The 20,888-nt window shown below is 40.6% G+C and overlaps 1 protein-coding gene across 3 annotated transcripts in view; it reads right to left on the reverse strand.

Moving 5' to 3' along the window:
• Positions 1 to 5,876: 5,876 nt before the first annotated feature.
• Positions 5,877 to 20,888, reverse strand: part of SECISBP2L (SECIS binding protein 2 like) — a 42,895-nt gene continuing 27,883 nt past the window's right edge. For all 3 annotated transcript variants that reach the window (XM_061595181.1, XM_061595180.1, XM_061595182.1), the window contains exons 12-18: positions 18,674 to 18,843; positions 17,139 to 17,280; positions 16,150 to 16,312; positions 13,857 to 14,077; positions 12,542 to 12,696; positions 10,927 to 11,143; positions 5,877 to 9,794 (exon numbers count right to left, since the gene is read on the reverse strand). In XM_061595181.1, the coding sequence (XP_061451165.1) occupies positions 9,133 to 9,794; positions 10,927 to 11,143; positions 12,542 to 12,696; positions 13,857 to 14,077; positions 16,150 to 16,312; positions 17,139 to 17,280; positions 18,674 to 18,843 (1,730 nt within the window). In that variant the 3' untranslated portion in view covers positions 5,877 to 9,132. The remainder of the gene's footprint in view (positions 9,795 to 10,926; positions 11,144 to 12,541; positions 12,697 to 13,856; positions 14,078 to 16,149; positions 16,313 to 17,138; positions 17,281 to 18,673; positions 18,844 to 20,888) is intronic.

The raw sequence follows: 20,888 nt of genomic DNA on the forward strand, positions 1-20,888 counted from the left end.
ATATTCGCTGGGATGTAACAGTCCAGCATAATTGATGATTTAGGCCACCCCTTTGCTACCAGCCTCCAAAATGTAGTTGAGTCTTTTAATCTGGAGGCTTTTTAATAGGCATTGCCAGTTTTCTTTTTGTGCTAATTTCTTTTTCCGAGAGACTAAATACTTGTAAGATTTCTTCAATTCTAGATATTCCATGCGTAATGACTGAGAATTATTAGTCCTGTATGCTTTATATTTTGCAATAAGTTGTTTTTTCATCATTACACATTCCTGGTTAAACCATGGTTTAGATTTACGCACAATCTTATAGGATTTGTTCTTAGATTTAGAAAACAGGGCATTCCATAAGGCCGTAATTAGTTGTTGAAAAGCCCATATTACCATAGAAGTCGAGGTCCCAGAGACCACTAGTTCGCGAAGACAGAGATATTTATCTGAATTCAGTATCTCATGAAGGTCGCTTTCTGTATTAAGCGACCACTTAATATGGGTAGTAGACCCAGCCATAGGAGCCCTCGGCCAGTGCCCAACCTGGGCACCTACTGGTGCCGGGCCTGGCTTCAGTGCAGACACCAACAGAGGACTTTGGACATATAGGCACCAGTCTGCAAGCACACAGCAGCCCTGTTAGATACTCTGAATAAACCTGAACAGTGCATTCTGAGGGGTCAGAAGGGAAGACTAAAACCACTTTGAGACTATCTATTTATTAATAATTAATCCAGATTTGTTTGCACAAAATTTGGAGACGTTAGACATCAGTTATTGAGCATTCGTTCTGATTTGGTGGCAGGGACATTGGAAAATTGCATCAAGTAATTGTTAACCACACACTTTCCAGTGCATTTTCCTGTTACTTTCCTTATTGCAAAAAGTTCAGGGTAGTTTTTTTTTGGGGGGGAGGGGGGTTTGTTCCACAAGAGCATTAAAACAGTTTTGATTGTGCAACTTAACTCTGCCAGTATGTGATGGAAAAAAGCAACAATGGGCCAAGAACAAAGAAATCAACTCTGAAGTGCAATGAGTTTGGGTGAACCCTGAACCAATTTGCCACAGAGGGTTGTGCCTACTCAGAATAGACCCACTGATCTGTTAAATCTGAAAGTGCAATGTACCAGATGATGTATTGTTTGTTTTTCTGTTAAACAGTTTTTAAAAAAGGGTAGACCCATTGAAATGATTTAACCTAAGTTTGTCATCATGCCTATTCATTTCAAACAGGTGCACTTTAAGTATCATAGAATATTAGATTTGGAAGGGGCCTATAAGGCCATTGAGTTGGACCAACAGTAGATACAACTGCAGATTTAAGATAAGGAAGATTGTCTTTGCTACTGTCCTTTACACATTGCAGTAGCAATGTTGCATAGTGAATTTTATTATGCACACTGTGAGGTTACGATATGGTTTGTTTTTAATACTATGGAACAATGGAAATTGCAATTTGTGTTTTGTTTCTTCGTTAGCATCTCACACTCATTACATACTTTTTCTTCCCCTTAGTAGCTATGAACAAGATTTTTTTGCAACTGTGGCAGTGGGGACCATGAATTGAAGGAAAGTGGGTACTAAGATTTAGGCATGAGACTTTATTGAAGTGGATAGTCTGTTTGCTAGCTCTGGTTTTGAACTCCTCCTTCCTGCAAACAAATTTATACCAAATACCATAAGATTGCAACTTGCTTGTCTGAAAGAGAATAAATCCTCTCCCTTCTCCAAAAGGCATATATATATCTGTATCTATAATCTCTATACACACACAAAAACAAACACACAGTTCCCACAAGCAGGAAAGCAAGCAACAATAGGCTTTATTGACCTCTTCCTCAGGAGAGCTTTAAACTGCAGTGGATGCTTCCTGTCACATGCACTTCCTCATGTTAATTCTCAGCGTGTGGGTGAGACAGACTGCAGTCACATTTGCTGCCTTGTGAGTGAGGGGCGGAAAGGGAACCGAGAGGCATGTGCCGATGCCAGTGTCGGTTTCGCTCAATGCAGAAGTCCAGAATCACGTTAGGAGCCTGCCCATATAAAATGCATCACTTCTGGAAGTCTTTAAAAAAAGAGAGAGAAAGCTTTCAAAGGGAAGCAATCGTGATTGCAATGACACGTGCTATCGCCCTGCTGAGGAGATGGGGAAATTTAGTGCACACAGGCATCTGTTGTGGCTTTTCAGGCACAAGCAGCATTAGATTCTACCAGAGCCCGTTTTTTTTTACTAGCCTAAAGAGCAATTTTTATTGCTACCAGAAGACCTCCAAGATTCAGCTTTCCTCGTAGCCCTGTGCACCTACCCTCTCCTCTCCCAGCATCCCTTCCTCCTGGCTATATCCTCAAACCCACCCCTGTAATCACAAGTCTCTCTTCCTAATTTCTGCACCTGCTTCAAAGCCCAGCTCGCTCCAGATCTTCCTCCTGTTCCTCTAACAATGGTCTTCAGCTGATAGGCCATAAATCTCAAGATGAGGACTGGTCTGATGTAAGGTCAGGTACACCAATGACACCACCACTGTTTTCTTTTCTTTGCTGCTCGTGGTTAAGGAGAGAGGGGGAGAGAAGCGAGATGACTAATAAAAAGATAAGGCAAAGAAATCCAGAATGGCTGGAACTGGCTCCCAGCTAGGCTACATGGGGTAGGGAGCAGGAAGCTGGAAAAGAACCTTAGAGAATTAAAATGGTTGTCAGGTTGGAGCTAAGGATTGGCCCTGGCGTGGAAACGCTGAAGACTTAGGGGAGCATAAGAAGCTGCCTTATATGAGATGAGACTGTTGGTCCATCTAGAACAGTATTGCCTGTCCTGACCGGCAGCAGCTCTCCAGGCAGAGGTCTTTATCCTTATCTGTACCCAATCCTTCCAACAAGAGACATCAGGTACTGAACCCGAGACCTTGTGCATGCGAAGTATGCACGGCTCTACAAACCAGAGTCAGCCAGAGACATTTTGCTGCCCGAGGCAAGAGAGAAGATGGAGCCCCCGTTCCATGTAGAAAAGCTAACAAAACTGGCAACTCAGACTTACTTCAACACTTAAAATGAAACTATGTCCTCCATTGCATTTGAAAATGCAGAACGGATCGTGAGGCACACACAGCTCTGATGTCTAACAGAATGTGCAAGGGGCACAGGAAAAATACCAGCCAGGGGGCTGTTGCTGCTGCTACCCCCACATCTCTCAGCTCAAACTGCATGGGGCTATTGCCTCAACTATGCCTAATGGTAGGGCTGGGCCTGTCTACTACCATGCTATCATCCCCTGCTGCTCCAAACCATTCTTAATTTCCCTAGCTCAATCTACACTCAGGTTTATGGAGACAGTATAGCCTAAAACAATTTGCACACTCATTGATAGCACATGTACAGAATTTCCTATGGGAGCAGGGAAACATGCAGACTTCTTAGCATATAAAAACACAAGAAGAGCCCTGCTGGATCAGGCCAGTGGCCCATCCTAGTCCCAGCATCCTTTCTCACAGTGGCCAACGAGATGCCCATGGGAAGCCTGCAAACAGGACCTGAGTGTCAGCACTCTCCCCTCCTGCGGTTTCCAGCAACTGGTTTTCAGAAGCACATTGCCTCTGTTAATGAAGGCAGAATACAGCCATCATGGGTAGTAGCCAATGAAAGCCTTATCCTCCATGAGCTTGCCTAATCTTCTTTTACAGCCATCCAAGTTGGTGGCCATCACTGCCACTTGTGGCAGGCGAATTCCATAGTTTAACTATGGGCTATGTTAACAACGTCCTTTTGTCTGCCCCTGCTCTTCCAACCTTCACCTTTGTTAGATGTCCTTAAGTTCTGCTGTTATGAGGAAGAAAAACTGTTCTCCATCCACTTTCTCCATACCATGCATCCTTTTATACACTTTTGTCATGATGTCACCTCTGAATCAGTCTCTCTGAACCCCAATTTATATATGGAGTGGTGTGTGGTACCTATATATTCCTCCTTTCAAGCGGGTAGTGATAACTGGACATAAACACACACTTCTACACTCTCTCTCAACAGACTTTTTTCTGGTTATTCCAGTAACATTATCTGGGAGAGCCACAGGTTCCTCATCACTGCTCCTCCTTTTCCTTCCACTCTCCTTCTCTTGCCCAAGTCATATATCCGAGTGGAACTAGATTTCGGACGCAGGAAGACGGACCTGAGATGCTGAAGCCCTGGCAAATGACTGACCGCCACCATTGGCCAAAGACTGAGCAGCTGCAGGGAGTTTACTCCACCCACCACCCCACTATGAGAGAAGACCCCACTCCCAACTACTAAGTTTTCAGAAGAAATTAGGCAAACCTTTCTGGTCAGGATAGTCACACCATTGCCCTCCCCCATTGGAAAGGTCAGTCTGGTCTCAAACTGGATGTGGATGCCCAATAACATCCCATCACTTAGTTCTGACAGTGTCGATTGGCTCTCTCTCCTACGTGCTCCTTCTCACCCTTTATTCCGTGTCTCACCTGCAGGTGAGGGCCTCCTGCAGATACCAACTCATAGCAATCAAGCCTTTAGTGTCGTGGCATCAACCCTTTGGATTTTCCTCCCCTCAAGTATGAAACAGGCACCGTCTCTGTTGCCTTTTTGACACTTGCTAAAGACCTTCCTCTTTCAACAAGCCTTTTAAGTAGAGACCTTATCCCAGTCTGCATCTGTACTGGAATTGTTTTTAAGATGTAGTGTTCTGTCACTTGTTTGCCACCCTAGGCTCCCTTTAGGAGGAAGGGTAGGATATGCATTAAATAAATAATAAATCTAAAGGACCTGTCTGTTTTCTTTTAATGTATATACAGTGTCCCCAGCAGTAATGTCTATTATATAAATAAAGCTGCAAGATAAGGGCAGGATTTTAGGGGGGCAGGGAGGTGGGTGGTTTACTAATTTCCTCACAGGAAATAAAGTGTTAACTAACCTAAGGAGAGTAAGACTTTGCTTCAACAGCATTTAAACTTGAATATGCCATACATTTAACAAGGGACAATTCACTTACATTCAATTTATACTCCCACCCCCCTCTTGCTAACATCCTTACAGTTTATATCGGGTTCCCGAACTGTGGTCTGTGAGCTTCATTCAGGTAGTTGCGGCAAATCCACATTAAATATTCATATTGATTTTTTTAATTGTATTTTCATTGCTTCTTTTATTTATTTGTATTTTATTGTATTGCAATGTGAATTCTTGGAATGCAAACTGTAATACTATAAAAATACAAAATAAAGGAAGTGAAAAAAATACAATTAAAAATCATGCAGCATCTAGCACAGTGCATTACAATTACTACAACAGGCAGAAAAAATATTAACTGGTCCGCCAACACCATCATTTTTCAAGTGGTCCATGGGGGAAAAAACATTTGGGAACCATTGGTATACTGCAAGCTAACAAAAGCAGACCTCTATAGAATTGAAAGCTAATAAAAAGAACTCTAATGGCTAAGTCACAAGTGGCCAAACTGTAGCACAGGTGTTACATGAGAAAGGCTGCTGTAAAACCCTAGGCAGAGAGAAGGGCATCAAACAGGATGATTGTTTTTGCCCAGTCTCTTCTATGCTTGTTACATAAGAACATAAGACGACCCTGCTGGATCAGGCCAGTGGCCCATCTAGGGCAGCATCCTGTTCTCACAGTGGCCAACCAGGTCACCTCCTCCCCAGCTCAGTAGAACTAGTGAAAACTGATGGCAGAGGCAATACGTACTTATACTGTGTGCAAGAATGGCATTCCTATTTTGGAGTTACGGCACACTGTCCCCCAGTGCCCATTTTAGCCACCACTTTTGAATACAGCCAGTTGGAAAATTTGATTGGATTTTGACACGATGATCTTGACACAGAGAGCGTGAACAACAATTAACAGCTTGGTGTAAAAACCACACAGCCACCTTTTTATAATCATTTTTATTCATTATTGAAGAACCCCCACTAGTATTTACATAGTGCAAAAAGCTGTTATTACTCAAAAAGGTATGGTAGACAGAACAATTATCCTTTGTAAAAGAAAAAACAGACAGAACCTGTTCATGAAGTAATTTCATAATGATTTTCTATTTTAAACCTACGTTGTTTCTACAAATGTAAAGGTATCAAAGATTAACAGACATTACTTTATTATAGTCTTTAAAAATACATTAACCACATATGAACATTAATTGGGCTGTGCCAGTTATGCTGATGTTTTAAACTGTTAATTGGTTTAAGATTAGACATTTTCTGTTTCTGCAGGGCAGGTCTGGGTATATAAAGCTGTATGATTTCCATTTATGGCTTCGTAACTTTTTAAAATCTTCCTATTGAATTAGTGACTAAAATTTGGTAAACTGAGCAACTTGATTAGTTGGCACAACATCACACATACAAAATATTATGACAATTTCAGCAAACAGCAGCTTTTCAAACAATACTTTTTGTCTCCATGCTATTAAAATTTAAGAGCTTCCAGCTGAAGAACTGGTCTCAACTACACTGTGTACATTCACCCACCCAATAAACGTTCCAAGGTATCCCAGTGTTCTATTAAGTTCAAAATTCACAGAAGTGCATTAATCAAAAGGACCTTTTCTGCCATTTAAAAAAATAGCAGGTCAACACACTACACCAGTCACTGATCAAGCATCTAGTCTGTAAATACACAGAGATTAAAATTTAACCCAGGGGAGGGAATAAGTTCAATGGGGTTTACTGGTTGCCACAAACTCTTAAGAATTGAGCGCTGTATTATTAGCGGCCTACAAACCCCAAGCTCTTGTTTGGCCTGCCAAAGGCTCAAGTGCATTAGCTCACCTTGTGCTCCATTTTCCAGGGCAAGCTATTTTTATTCAAATACTGGACAGTTTAATAAACACTTTTCTCACATAGGCACCTCAAACCAATCATTTTAAGGAAGTTCGATCCTGTTACACTTCCTCACACCCTGTAACTCTCATCTTCTTCCACTAACCCTAGTAAAATTTGCTAAACAAGTTTTTCAAAGAGCACAAATATTTGCTGAACTTGTCCTACATTTGTACCTACATATGATAGCTGAAACAGGCTTTTACAGTGCATAAGAATCTACTTTTAAATGCCAGTATAAAAATTGTGCTAATAAAAAACAAACCAACCAGGAACTATCATGGTATTGAAAGATAATGCATCAAAAGGAACAGAACATGGATGCTTATTACAGAAGATGCTAGAATTGCACAGCTTCGGTCTACTACACCAGAAAAAAACCTTAATACTAGCCAACATATTTTACAAGCATACAAATTCTATTTCCAACTGGAGGCTCAGATGCCACTTTTCAGAATGAACATTTTATAAAGGATGGCTTCCTTCCACTAATGTCCTGTTTGCCCTAAGATGATCTGCTGCAATTTTTGCACAAGAAATTTCTGGACAGGAAATTTTGCATCTGGTAGCAAACTGGGAAGAATTCATTGACTGAATTTGAAACCAACAGCTGAAAAACTGGATGTACATATATACTTTATTTTATGTAAACTGCCAAGGGACAAAGCAGGTTCAGAAGAAAGACAAACTTTTTTAAAAAAGGTACTTAATGTGTGTTACTAGCACTTATAGAGGGGTGGAGAAATGTCAATCTGTGGACACCCTGAAAAAAAGGACTACTTGCATCCTGTCATATCAGAATTTCAATTTTCTATTTAACATGTACTGTGCCACATATATCAAAGAGCTATGTGCACAAATACTCAAACTGGCTTTTTCTGTTACATTCCTTGATGACAATATGAGATTCTAAGACACTATCAGATTTTTGTCTGTAAAATATAAAAAGCTAGTTTTGAAGATGCTGAAGTTATTGGTCCTAAATAATTAAGTGAACAACCTAACTGTGAAATCCTTTATAGAAGTCCGCACTACCAATGAATTTACAACCCTTCTACATTCACCACCAAAGATTTCTTATTTTCCATGCAGCTTTTCCAGGTATAGTTCATAATCTTCTGCAATGGACAAAGTTGGAAAATTCAAATGCAGCGCATGCAGAACTTAGCATCAAAAACAAAAGATTTGCCTAACAGTAAAGAAGCCTGACTTTGTCCCCTAAATCAATAGATTTCCCACCCAGCCCAAATCACTTCTACCTCTTTACTATTATGACATTATGCTCTCTTGGGGCAAATTGTTACAAAAGAGTTCACAAGAACCAACTTTTTATTACTGATCCCAAGCTATAAACGAAAAGAGGTGATCAAGAGTAACACATACTAATGCACAACGTCCCCCTCCCTTCCCCCAATAAACCCAAGCCCCAATGCAAACTCACATTCTGCTGAATTTTCAATATCCAATTCTTAAACTTGAGTTCTTACATTTAGATAGCATTTATAAATTTATACTAGCATTCCTGAGATGTGAAAACTGCAAAACAGTCAAAGAACTGCAAAACAGTAAAGTTTAAAAAATCAAACAATGAAAAGTCACTGTGATTAATGGGTCCCTTGCTGCAGTCCTTCAGGCATGGTGACAATGTTAAAGAAGTGAATCAAAAAGGAATTTGCTCTTTCCCAAAATGCCTTGCCAAATCACTTCAGATGGTTACAGCCAACATCTGTAAAGTGTATCTGTGAAACACATATCCTAAGAGGCCAGTAAGAAGAAGATGTTCACGTTAAGTTACTGACTGACGTGCATCTTTCTAACTCTTTTCTTAGCTAGGATTCCAATTAGGTTTTAGGTATCTTAAAAGCCCCCTGAAAAAATTCATTCTGACCCAATTTCTGGTACACTAAGATGTGATCAAATATCTTCAAGATAATATAATGACAACGCAAACATTGGTCACTATTGCCAGGCTAAAAAGTGTAAGAATTTTAAAGTTATAGTTTGAGAATAATTTTGCTTAAAAATGGTCATTTGCAAACAGTTTTCTTGTACAAAAAATGCTTACTGACAGTTTCAACACACATAATCGGTTCTGGGAAAGATATAAATATTCATTATACACACATGCACATACACTCTAGTTCTTAATGGAAAAAGTAATGACAGCTACAAAAATATTTGTGAATTAAATATGCATATTAAATGTTACACAGTGCAAAATGCTGAGATGAAGCACATAAAGCAATGGCTGCAATCCTTACAACAGATAGTTTTAAAATATTAAAGTTTCCTGAGTTTGTGCTTGAGTTTATGGTATATAATTTGAGTCTGTATGCTTTGTATCCAGGGAACTGCAGACGGATGGCTTCTGCTGGGCTTTACCTGCATACTTATCAATTGTCCATTCCTCACTGTCAATGACCAAATCAACCTGCTCAGGAGTTTCAAGTTCTTCCTCCTCACTTTGTTCAACGTTCTCATCCTCTGCACCACTAAGGGTCTTCCCAAGCTGAAGCGTTTCCATAGTCCGTTGAGTCTCTGAGACCCAAGATTCAATTCTGCTGTTGAGTTGAACTTCTTCAGATATAGGTTCATGGGTGTAGTCCTCGTCCTCCTCCTCCTCGTCCTCCTCCTCTTCTTCTAGCATTCCTGGGACAAGGGTACTGGTTGTACTGGTCATGGAGGAGTTCAAAATATCCCTGCAACTGCCGTCCAGAGATCCTGTATCTGTACTTTGCTGCGAGGCCCATTCCAGATTGTCATCTGGCTTCGCTTCCTCTTTTCCACCTAGTGCTTTCCCATGAGTTGTGACTGTGACGATCCCAACAGTGGCTAGAGGAAGCTGCTTATCAGCAGAAGCCTTACTGTTGCCAGGTTTTTCTGGAGCAGCAGCCTTACAAGAGGCCTCTCTTTCATTTTCAGACATTTCTAGTCCATCTGATGTTTCCACCATGTTCCTCCAATTTGTTTCTGAGGGGGGGAAATCAGAAAGGTTTGGGAATGATAGACATGGAATGAGAGCCATAGTTTTGCTTTTAAGAACTTGCTGTATACACATTTCCCACCCAGCCCCATACAAGTGGGAACAGTGAAAATTTAGCACTTTTCTCATAGGGTATCAGAGAAAAGCTTTCTTTGAATTTTTTTCAATTCAATTGCATCATGCTTGGGGTGGGATGGGGGAGAATGGCAAGAAAGCAGAAATTGCAGTCAGATATGTCGTCACTTAGAAGGAGAATAGGTTAGGTTCCATGTACTACTGCCACCTACCTAACATTAAGAATGCAGAAGAATGGAATACATACAGGCTTCCAGATAAATGCTTTAAACACTAATAAAGAATCAGTTAAATGAAAAACATCTCTCCAAAGAAAACCAAGGGGTTCATATAAAATGATAAAACAATTTGAAGTATTATTCTAGTGGATAGAACCGAGTTTGGGAGGAAGTAATTTAACTTTAACCCAGGGGGGCTTTCATATTCAATTCCTTTTGCTACTGACAACCACACTGTTGATGAATGCAGTTCAAGATAAAGTTAAGAGCTGGCAGGGACCTTCTGCAAGCACAGCATATGCCCTGTCACTGAATTGAGGCCCATTGTGCAGGGCTGCAGTATTTTGGAAAAAGGGACTCTTTATTTTAAATAAATCAACCAAGCTTACATTTACAGGAATGTAGACTTATATGGTGGTGTTGAATGTAGAGATCATCTAGTCTAGCATCCTGCCAAGAGGTCTCATTCTGTACATGTCGATCCATCCCCAAAAATAAACCCTTATAGACTAACTAGCGTGCCACAAAAACAGCACAGGAGCATGTTAGGTAGCTCACAGCTGAAGGCGACTCCATAATTAAACTGTTTAGTCAGACTATCCAGATGCCTCTAGGCTACAAAAGACAGCAAAAATTCCCCAGAGCCACTTACCAATCTGACCAAGGGGCAAGAAAATTGCTTCATAATAATAAAATCTAACCATTAGATCATGAAGGATCTGAAGGATATAACCATCAGATCATTGAAGGAAAAGGAAAAAAGTTGAAAGCTAATTAATTCTTAGAAGATTCTGTTATAGAAGCATGGTTTTGAAAATGCACTCACCATACTCTTTTTCATTTACTTCTGAAATGGGTTCTGAAATGACACTGCAAAATGAAATTGCACTTGCTGCAGAAGGATTCCGAGAATGTCCCATATGGTGGGGCACTTTCTTAATGTTCTTCAAAGCCTCTTCCTGCTCTTGTTCCATTGCTGCAACCATGTCTCGGTATGCTTTTCTGGCCTCCTCAGTTAGTGACACCAATTTATTGAAGAGATTCTAAAAAAAGACCCCAGCAAGAGATGAAAGCCACCCCAAGAAACCACTCTGTCTGCATCCATTTATTTGAAGCTCTCATAGCTTCAAGGAAGGACTTGTTCCCATAAATCATATTTTGTCAAAGATTAACTTGAAATAATACACTGCATTATAACATAGGTGGCCAGGGAATTTTGAGATGAAGGGGAATCTTCTTTTTTTCCAACCAAAAGACTGCATCACAGCACCTCAGATGGAGATAGTTGCAACGGCAGCAACCTGATCTGTAGATGGTCTCAAGATGTTAGATCCACAGGGATTGTGGATGAAAACTGCACACTGACTAGGAACTAAGAGAGGTAGGAGATGCATAGATCATGCTGTGCTCCTAGTAGGGATGCTTGGGAAATTCTTTTGGATTTTGAACTTTCATATCACAACATTTGGAGCTCTCAGTCCCCCAAAATACATTAAAAATGTGTAATTTAGAATTAAATAAAGGCAGAAGCAGGATGGAACTGGTTTGTAAACACTTGTGAAACTGACATGGACCGGAAGTAGACTGACCCACCTGCCCCTAGCAACCAGCCACATGAAGGTATCTCTTGGCTGAAGAAATGCATCAAGCAGGTGTTCATAGTGGCAGCAAAAACGATTCTGGTTGTGTATTAGCTGAAATTCTGGGTGCAAACTAAAATTATGGATGGTAATAAGGTGTACATCAAATAAGCACCTTTGATTACATCTGAATTATAGCAATTTGATTTGAAATTTGGGGAAAATTTGACGTTTGTGTGTTGCACTGCATGGTTACTGTACTATAAAATGGGAGTGTCTCTTTAACAGAATGCTCCCTAGTAAATAAGTGACTTCCAGTTTGTAAAAACATTGTGAGCCACTTTCCTTAATATTTAATGAATATGACATTACTGGCTCTCACTCCAATTTGTCTTCCAATTAGAGAAAACGATACTGGCCATGTCCCATATTCAGGCGTCAAATGGATAACTGATTTTAGTGTTTGTTTTAAGCCTGGTGCTTTTCCATGCGCATTCCAAGTCATTCCTTCACAAATGTGAAAGAACCTATTATATATCTCTGTATGAGTGCTCATTTGGAAGCAGGAGCCTGACCCTACTTCTTTATGGCACTTGTGTATCATGTTTGAGACAGGCAGGCACTGCTGTACTCTTCAAGGTTTCGAGGTATATGATTTTGTATGTGAAAACAACAATTTTATATAGTCTACTTCATAGATTTGGAAATGAACAAAACACATATCAAGTTCAGTAATGGGATATTAACACAAGTCATTTAAACCCACACACAGAATTTTGATTCAGACATCATCACGAGTAATGCTAGGAACTCAGTGAAATATCAAGAAAGTGCACCATAGGTGAATTCTATGGCTCTTACCTCAGCCTCTGAATAATTGAAGATTCCTACTACACTAACAGGAACTAGCTTGTTCACACAGCGGCCAAGTGCTTTACGTCCCAGGGCAAAGACAAAAGGGATTTCTTGTTCCCGTGCCATTGCTATGACGTTGTACAGAGCTTCATCCAGTCCGCCTTGGTACATGCCGGGAGGACAGCAGAAGATTAAAATGTGAAGAACTTTCTCATAATTAGCTGGACATTTGAGTCTCCTACTTTTACATCAATAAGCAAATATTTAAGGCAAACTAAACATTTCCAATGCATAGAAACTGCACGTATGCTGTACATAAGAGCACAGGTTAATGAATCAAAACACCCTTTACACATGATGCTTCAGCGCACACCAAAAAATGTGTGGATGTCACAAACCTTTGCAACACAGAGACACATTAAATCAAGAAGCTGGTTCTGGCTGTTGCTCAAAACCCAGGCAATGTAGGAAGTATAAGAAAACAATGTTTAAATATAATTTGCCAGTTTTAAGATGCTACATATGCAGGAGTGAAATGATGAATAAATTGCTACTTTAAACAAGCCAAGGTTCTCAAAGAAAAAAAGTCTGAAGGCCTCAGATAGGAAGTTAGTTAAAAGCCCTCATTAGCATGTAACTCTAAAGCCAAACGATGGCTTAGCACAAATGAACAAATGTGCATGCTGCAAGAGAGATGAGAGAGCTGTAAGCCATATGGCAAACCTTGGTTATAGCTTGCTGTTTGTCTGAAGAGTGCTAAACTATTAGCCCAGGTTCAAGCAACACACTAAGCCAAACCATGTCTTAGCACAGCAGCAGAACCACCAGAGGAGCAAAGCAGCCGTGATCTCCTCTCGGGAGCCACACATTCATGCTGAGCCATGGTTTAGGTTAGCATTATGTGGAAATCGGGCCAATGGATTGCATCCAATCCCTCACACAAGATGAGTGGATTTCATGACATGCACACACTCTTCATGCATTTTCCACTTACACAAAATGCATGAAGAGTGTGTGTGCATGTCATGATATCCACTCATCTGTTCCACCCAGAACCCCTGCAGACTCTATGCTACTTTGCAGGCCATTCTGAAGGGTCTTCTGACTCTCTTCAGTGGCTTCCTCAAAAGGTGAAAGGAGCTGCAGGAGGAAAGGGAGACAGAAAAGCCCCAGTGTGTGCATGCTCTACACACAGCTCTTTGAAAGCCACTCAGTAATTGACAACATAGGACAGAAGAAATAAAAATGATTCCATATTTAAGTATACAACTAGATTTAGCCTGATCAGAGAAGGTGGCCCACAAGAGATAATCATTAATACCTTTTGATTGGATTTTCTCACAGTTGGGAGAAATTATGACACACTTGATCTTGCTTAACTTCATATGTTTTGTCACCTCACGCAGACCCATCACAAGCCTCCTTTTTGCTTTTGCTCTCATGGGGTCCTTTTGGTAAATTCGTTCTTGGAAGCTGACAAGCTCTTGCAACAGGAGAGTCACACACTCATCTATTTCTTTACTTAGAACTTGATTACAGTACCTGTGAATTCAAAAGGTACACAATAAGACCAAGTTCATGAAGACCAATTTGCTTTTATTATCTTTTGCTCAAGAGTTTTTACATTTTCTGAAGTCCTTTGGCTCATCCTTGAAGGGCTCATGTTAAAATATCCTGACACTTTAATCAACTACACAGCATAAAACTATTTATTTTATTATTACATTTATACCCCCCCACCTTTCCCCCAAGGAGCTTACAGTGGTATACACGGTTCTCCCATCCCCATTTTATTCTTTCAACAACCCTGTGAAGTAGGTTAGGCCCAAGGTCACCCACTGAACTTTATGGACAAGTCAGGATTTGAACCCTGCTCTCCCTGGGTTTCACTGCTAGATCACCTTAAACCTTTCCCTCTACACTGCAAGCAGTATATCTGTGTGCTGCTCAAGCTCCAGTCACACAGTATGAATGCTTAAAAAGGGATTTCAGATTTGGCATATTCACTTTGACATTGTATTTAAGCAGTCACCCGGTAGCCACAGGCAATAAGGAATTGCATGCCAGCAAGTGAGCAGGCTGGTGGGCAAGCCATGGAGTGCTCCATTTCTTCTCTTTACCCGGCATAGGTACATCGGGCTGCTGGGGAAAGAACTGAGCAATCTGCCTCTACAAGCCACCAACACACTAATAAAACATTTTGCAGGCTAGTAACTTCTGTGGTCTTATTTAGAAGGCTGCCTTTGATACAGGCCTTCCATACCTTTACCATGGGCTCCTACTGTGAGGAAGAGCTCTCTGTGTGTGCGTGAATGTGTGCACATATATACAATAAATTTAGCTCATTATGTTTTCCAAAGGCAGGACGACTCTAGTATCATATGATGGTGTCAAAGGAAAAGCCAACATATCCCAGGCTTCCAGTCCACTTCTCCTGGGCCTGATGCAGGTTCAGTTGGGGGAGGCTCCTTGATTCCACCTTGCTATTTGAATCCCAGGTGGTGACAGCAGCTATGAGCATCTTTTACCAACTTAGGCTGATGAGCCAACTGGGCGCCTTTCCTCTCTGATCTGGTCTCAATCACCTGTGCTTGGATTACTTGTCCATTTGGACTACTGCAGTGCGTTACCTATGCCTGGCTTTTGAACACAGTTCAGAAGCTGCAGCTGGTACACATTCCTGCTGCGCATTTGCTGGGCAATGGAGAATGAATGCATCTTGCCATAGCACAACTGCTTTGGCTGACTAATTGCTTCCAAGGCCAATTTATGGTGCTGGTTTTAAAGCCCTAAATAGGCCAGGCCCTTCATTCCTTAGAGAGAGCTTTGTCCTATATATTTAGTTCAGAAGGAGGGTGATGCTTTATGTTCCATCCTTTATGAAGGTGAGGTTGAGAAGAATGCAGGAAGGGGACCTTAGAATTTTTGGAATTCACTTCTATAGGAGAGCTGCCTGGCCTCCTCACTATTGGCTGCTGAAGCATTCCTGTTTTTAAAAGGCTTGTCGATAGAGCTAGTATTTTTTTCTCTTGACATTTTGGGGAATGTTTACCTTCTTTAATTTTTATGGCTATAACTGTGTACAATTTTAGAATGGTTGTTTTCATTTTGCAAGTTGCTCTGAATTTCAAAATATCAGAGAATATGGCAGAGAAGCATCCAAACTAAGCCTACATGCCACTTGCTTCTCAGTGAATCTGTAGAAAAGCAACACTGCCTTCAGCCTCCTAAACTAAAACATCTCCCCAAAGAATTATCTCAAAATCATTTAGAATACCAAAGACTGGCACTTAAAATTAAAGCTATAACTAAGACAGGTGGTATACAACAGAAAGTTGAAAATTTCCCTCTCATCAAAATTGGCTAGTAACATTTCTTTTCCCTTCTTTTGTAGTTGGACCTGACTAAGCTATCCAAAAGATATTTAGGGCGCAGGTACCTTCTATCTATGATACACTATGTTTAGGATAGTTAGAGTTTATTTACGAGGAGCTGCCGTGCTTTGCAGCATGGGTTGAACGTGGATAAAACATTTTGGTCCAGTTCTAGTTGGACTTTAAGAAACGTTTCCTCAGATAAGTCATGCAGGATATTGTTTTTTGAACAGCTCTTACTCTCGGAATCTCTTGCTGTGAATTTTCGTTATAGTTGAAGATGCCATTGGGCTACCTATCCCTGAACTGGCAGGTGAGCCTTGGGATACTGGAGTCATGCAGTAGGGAGAATTTTGGCTTGCTGGAGAGAGTGAGGCATCACTTGGCACACTCAGGCCAGTTTCTGTAACAGGAAAAATAAAATAAAATCAAGAACAGTACCCAAAAGTTCATCTGCATCCATCGTTAGAACATCGTTCCTTTTTAAAAATTTCTTTCCTTCCATCATGTAACCCAAGGTGGTGTACATGTGGTTCCTAGGTAGTCAACCCCTTCAGGCACTTAACAGACACAGAGCTGGTTAGCACCAGCAAGGTAGTAGCCTTGTATGCACTCTAGGGCCTTTCATTCCACTAGACACTTTTAAAAACAGTAAATGGTCTACATGAGTGTTATTAGCATTCACTAACTGAAAGCCAAACAGAATTTTAAAAATATCAACATTGTAAACCAGATTAGTCCATCGTATGTTCTGACAGAACCTGCTTTTGCAAATCAACACAAATCTTAGATTTATAGAGATATGTGCACTTATACCAGTAGTCCTACAGTAGTTGTTTTTTGGGGGAGGGAATCCTAAACTACAGCCACCAATTAACTATAATGGCATTTTTTAAATTTACAGGCTGAGATCTTGAGGGCCCTATGCAATTCACCATGTCAGCATGACGGCTCTTCAGCTGCCTCTTCCAAACTTCCTATCACAGTCTCCTACTCCCCCTGAAAGGCTAAAAGAACCTCTGGAGTGGCATTCCACTTATAATTTAGACTAAAGATATGCACAAGAGCTCTCCTTCTGGTCCAAATTCCTATTACCTACCACAGGCAAGACACAGAACACCTGGTTTATTAATGGTACAATGTGCAAGGGCACATGAACACACACACAAACTGTTAAGGATATTACGGCAGCTAGTAACATATTTTAGTTTGATCTTTATGGTTCTGACCTTCTTGAGATGCCAGTTCTTCTGACGGATGAGAAGTCAGATTCAGATTCACCTCCTCCACCTCTTGTTCTTCATCAGCTCCCAGAATAGTATGATCCACAGATAAGCGTCCTTTTTTTTCTTCTCTCTCTTTCAAGATAATCTGAAAGACACACAGTTTAGGATGCTATGAGCAATGCTAATTTTGTCTGTAAATTAACAGAAAAAATGATACCAAATTTAATTCGGCTCTTTTGTTTATAGCCTATGTTGCTTTTAGTAGAGTGCATGGATGGTTATATTTTGGACAACAATGGGGCAGTAAGGAGACATGGTATTTTTTAAAAACACCAAGGCAAAAGAGAAATAATCCTTGACAAAACAAAATTAAGAAACAACGTAAAAGTTAGGAGTATATTACAATACACAGGTTTTTTTTACTAAGGTTACTTTCAGGTGTAAATGATCAAATATTTAACAAAACAGTTATTTAAAATACAAAATTTAACCACACTGAAATATAGATGATAGTTTGTAAACAAGCAAGAGAATAATAATTTAATTGCCAATATTCAGGGCAACTAGCAATTTCAACTGCCAGATGCTTTTCAACTCTGTAATCTTCTTCAGTGGCATGTGTAATTTTTTTAATTTAAAAACATGATCCCTGAGGCATGCAGGCTTGAATCTTATTCTACTCTCGGAGAGCTAATCCACTAGTTGCATTTATATGTATATGCGATAGTAAAATGAGCCCCCGCAAATTATATTATTTTGTATTATACTGGGTATGATCCAGACTGGAGCTTACATAGCAAGGCTTTCTGGGTTCCTTCTCCCCACTACAGCCCCCTGTGCTCTGCCAAATGCCACTCCAGAGGATCAATGAACCCACAGAATGGTGTAGCATGGGGCTCTGGAGGTGGTAGTGAGACAGGGAAGAATTGGGAGAATTCAGCAGGGCTGCCTTGTGCAAACAGAAGTGCCTTTCTGCTCACATAGGACATCTCTGGATCAAAGTCATTGTTATGCCCGACTTTCTTTGTTTCTTAATTTTTTAAAAATGGCAACATATGAAAATAACTTGAAATTAATGGTGTCCCCCGCCCCCCCAAAAGTTATTTTCTTTTTAGGACACATACTTGCAAGGAGAGCTATGGAACAATCCTCAAGTATTTAAATTCATAATGCTATTATTTAGGAAGCAATTAAAAACAGTTCATGATTAACTGATTCAGCAATTTCAATGTGTTTGGGAAATGGCAAAAAGAAAAAGAAGGGGCAAGTTTCTTAGCATCCCCACATAAACACGGAGGCTGCAAAAAAAGCCATTTGGGCTGGGGACTGCAAATTAAAGCATCACATCCCACACAGTTAATAGGACTGACATTACCATTGTTATACTCTCTGGTACAGAGATGTGATATGGCTAGCATCAGATGTAGCCACCTGGGAAGGCTTTCTAGCCACCAGGAATGCAACTCATTAAGATGCACGATTTCCATTTCCACAGACCACATTGCTAAAAAGCACCGCTACCTCTGGAGGCTGCGTACCTTTTTAAGTGCTGTAGGACGCTTCAGTTTTGAGAGTTCTCTTTCTTTTCCTCGTTTTACTTTGGGGGCAGTGGAATCCAAAGGATTGAGGCAACCCACTGATGGCTGTCCTTTCGTTAAATATTTTCGGTTTGCAGGTTCTTTGGTATGGAAAGGTGCAGCACTGCCAACTAAATGTAATCAAGACAACCATTACTCAAACCCACACTGCTAAAAGAAAACTGACATTCTCAAGTTTTCCCCTGCTAGTCAGCTCTCATTACAAAAACCGTTTCTCCTCTCACTGGAAACAAAAACAGATGACAATGAAAGGAAAGTTACACAATGGAATGATTCTACCTCCAGATGGCTTTAACAAGTCTTCCATTCAGCCTACTGTCTTGAGGAAATACTTTAGTTGGTAAGAAAATAGAAATATGCTATATGCCAGCCTTAAAAAGATGATAATCTCTTATTTCAGTTGGTAGCTGGAATCTAAGCGCTAAGAGAAAGGAAACTTCCTTTGGCCAGCATCCAAAGAACTGCCCAGCTAGTTGCATACAGTGAAGGGGAATTTCAATAGTATCTTGAACCACATCCTCTCATGTCACATAGCAAGCAGCTTTTGAAACTAAGGGACCTTTCAAGAGCAGTTTGTGACCTGGCATGGGAGTCTGCTATTCGAAGCAAAATAAAGAACATCACTGCACATACCCAAGCCCATTAGAGTTTGAATATCTGGAAAATAAATTCTCAACACACAAGTGTGTCGTTTGCATACTTAAGTCACAACAGACAATTAGGAAGACACAAGCAGATATTCCGCAGAAGAGCTGAGCCGCTGATGTTGGTGAGGGAGGAGCGTAACTCCATCAAGCCCCTTATGTGATATTCCAAGCGCCAACAATTTAGCTGTCTGGGGGAAGAACTGTGTGGCAAGAGTTGCCCTACCCTCCCGGCTCAGAAACTGGCACCTAAACTGCTCCTAGATCTGATCTTGAAGAGGGATGGATTTCTTCTGGGATGGGGTAACTCTCCAAGGCAGAACTAAATGACTGCATGATGAGAACTGGTGCTTGCTTTTTCCATCCTCCATGCGTTTCATGTCTTTTTGTAGACAGAGAGAGTCCCTGCCCTCAGGCTTACAATCTGATTGTAGTAACCTGCTCCAGGAGCCTTTTTGGCTAAAGGGAGAGATAAATGCTAAGTTCTTATCTGAAAATGCAGATCCATTCAAAAATCATTTTCAGAAGTTAAGTGTATATTTCAGTAAAAGAAGTAAATTCACATTACTTGGTTGCCCACGAGAAGTGTAGAGAACACGAGTTTAGAAGGCCAGGCCAGTCTAATAGCACACTACACAAAATCTTTAACATTTCCTGTTTCAAAACAGAGCCAACAGGCCTTCAACAACTCATTTACATCATGTTACTGAAGGGTGATCAGACATCTATCTGGCTTCACAGAACTAGATTCTGCTGACAGAATAATTTCATCACCCCAATATTTGCGAATGGGTACGCTATGTTTTGAATCTCATTCCATGTCTAGGAAGCATTCTGGCTCTGTACGCTCACCATATTTAGTACAGAGAACAGCTATCATTAATCTCCTATGGAGATGTCTATCCCACAAAAACGTCATGCTCTACATCTTACAGAGAATATTGCCCAAGGGAGAAGATCCGCAACAGTTACCAAGTTTGATTCTAAGGTATTGGCAAGGCTACACTTGCGGTCCACCATAAAAACTGTTCTGCTCAGAATTAATACATGAATGCACTAGCACTTTAGATCAAGGGTAGGGAATACTTGAAGATGCCCATCTGCCTATATCAATCCACCCGGGTCCTGAGATCAGCAGGAGGTGCCTTCTGAAGGTCCTGCCAGTAACTATAACACACTGGGCAGTGACTCAAGATAGGACTTTTTCTGTGGTGGCACCCTGGCTATGGAATTACTTCCCATCAGAAATATGACTAGTATCTACATTGCATGGGTTTCAACACCAGTTGAAGACATTGCTGTTCACCAAGGCATTTAGGGGCAGCTGACCAACATTCCCCGTTTGTAACAGGGCACTGCTCTCTGCTGTTGGCTTGGTATGGGTTTTAGTACTGGCTTTAATGTGTCTGTGTTATATTTTTTCCAGTTTTAATAGTTTTATACATGCAGGCCACTTTGATGCTGTTTATGGCAAAGGGTCATACTGACATTTATTGCACATAAATAAACCT

Source organism: Rhineura floridana, chromosome 14 (assembly GCF_030035675.1).
Source record: "Rhineura floridana isolate rRhiFlo1 chromosome 14, rRhiFlo1.hap2, whole genome shotgun sequence".
Taxonomy (NCBI): domain Eukaryota; kingdom Metazoa; phylum Chordata; class Lepidosauria; order Squamata; family Rhineuridae; genus Rhineura; species Rhineura floridana.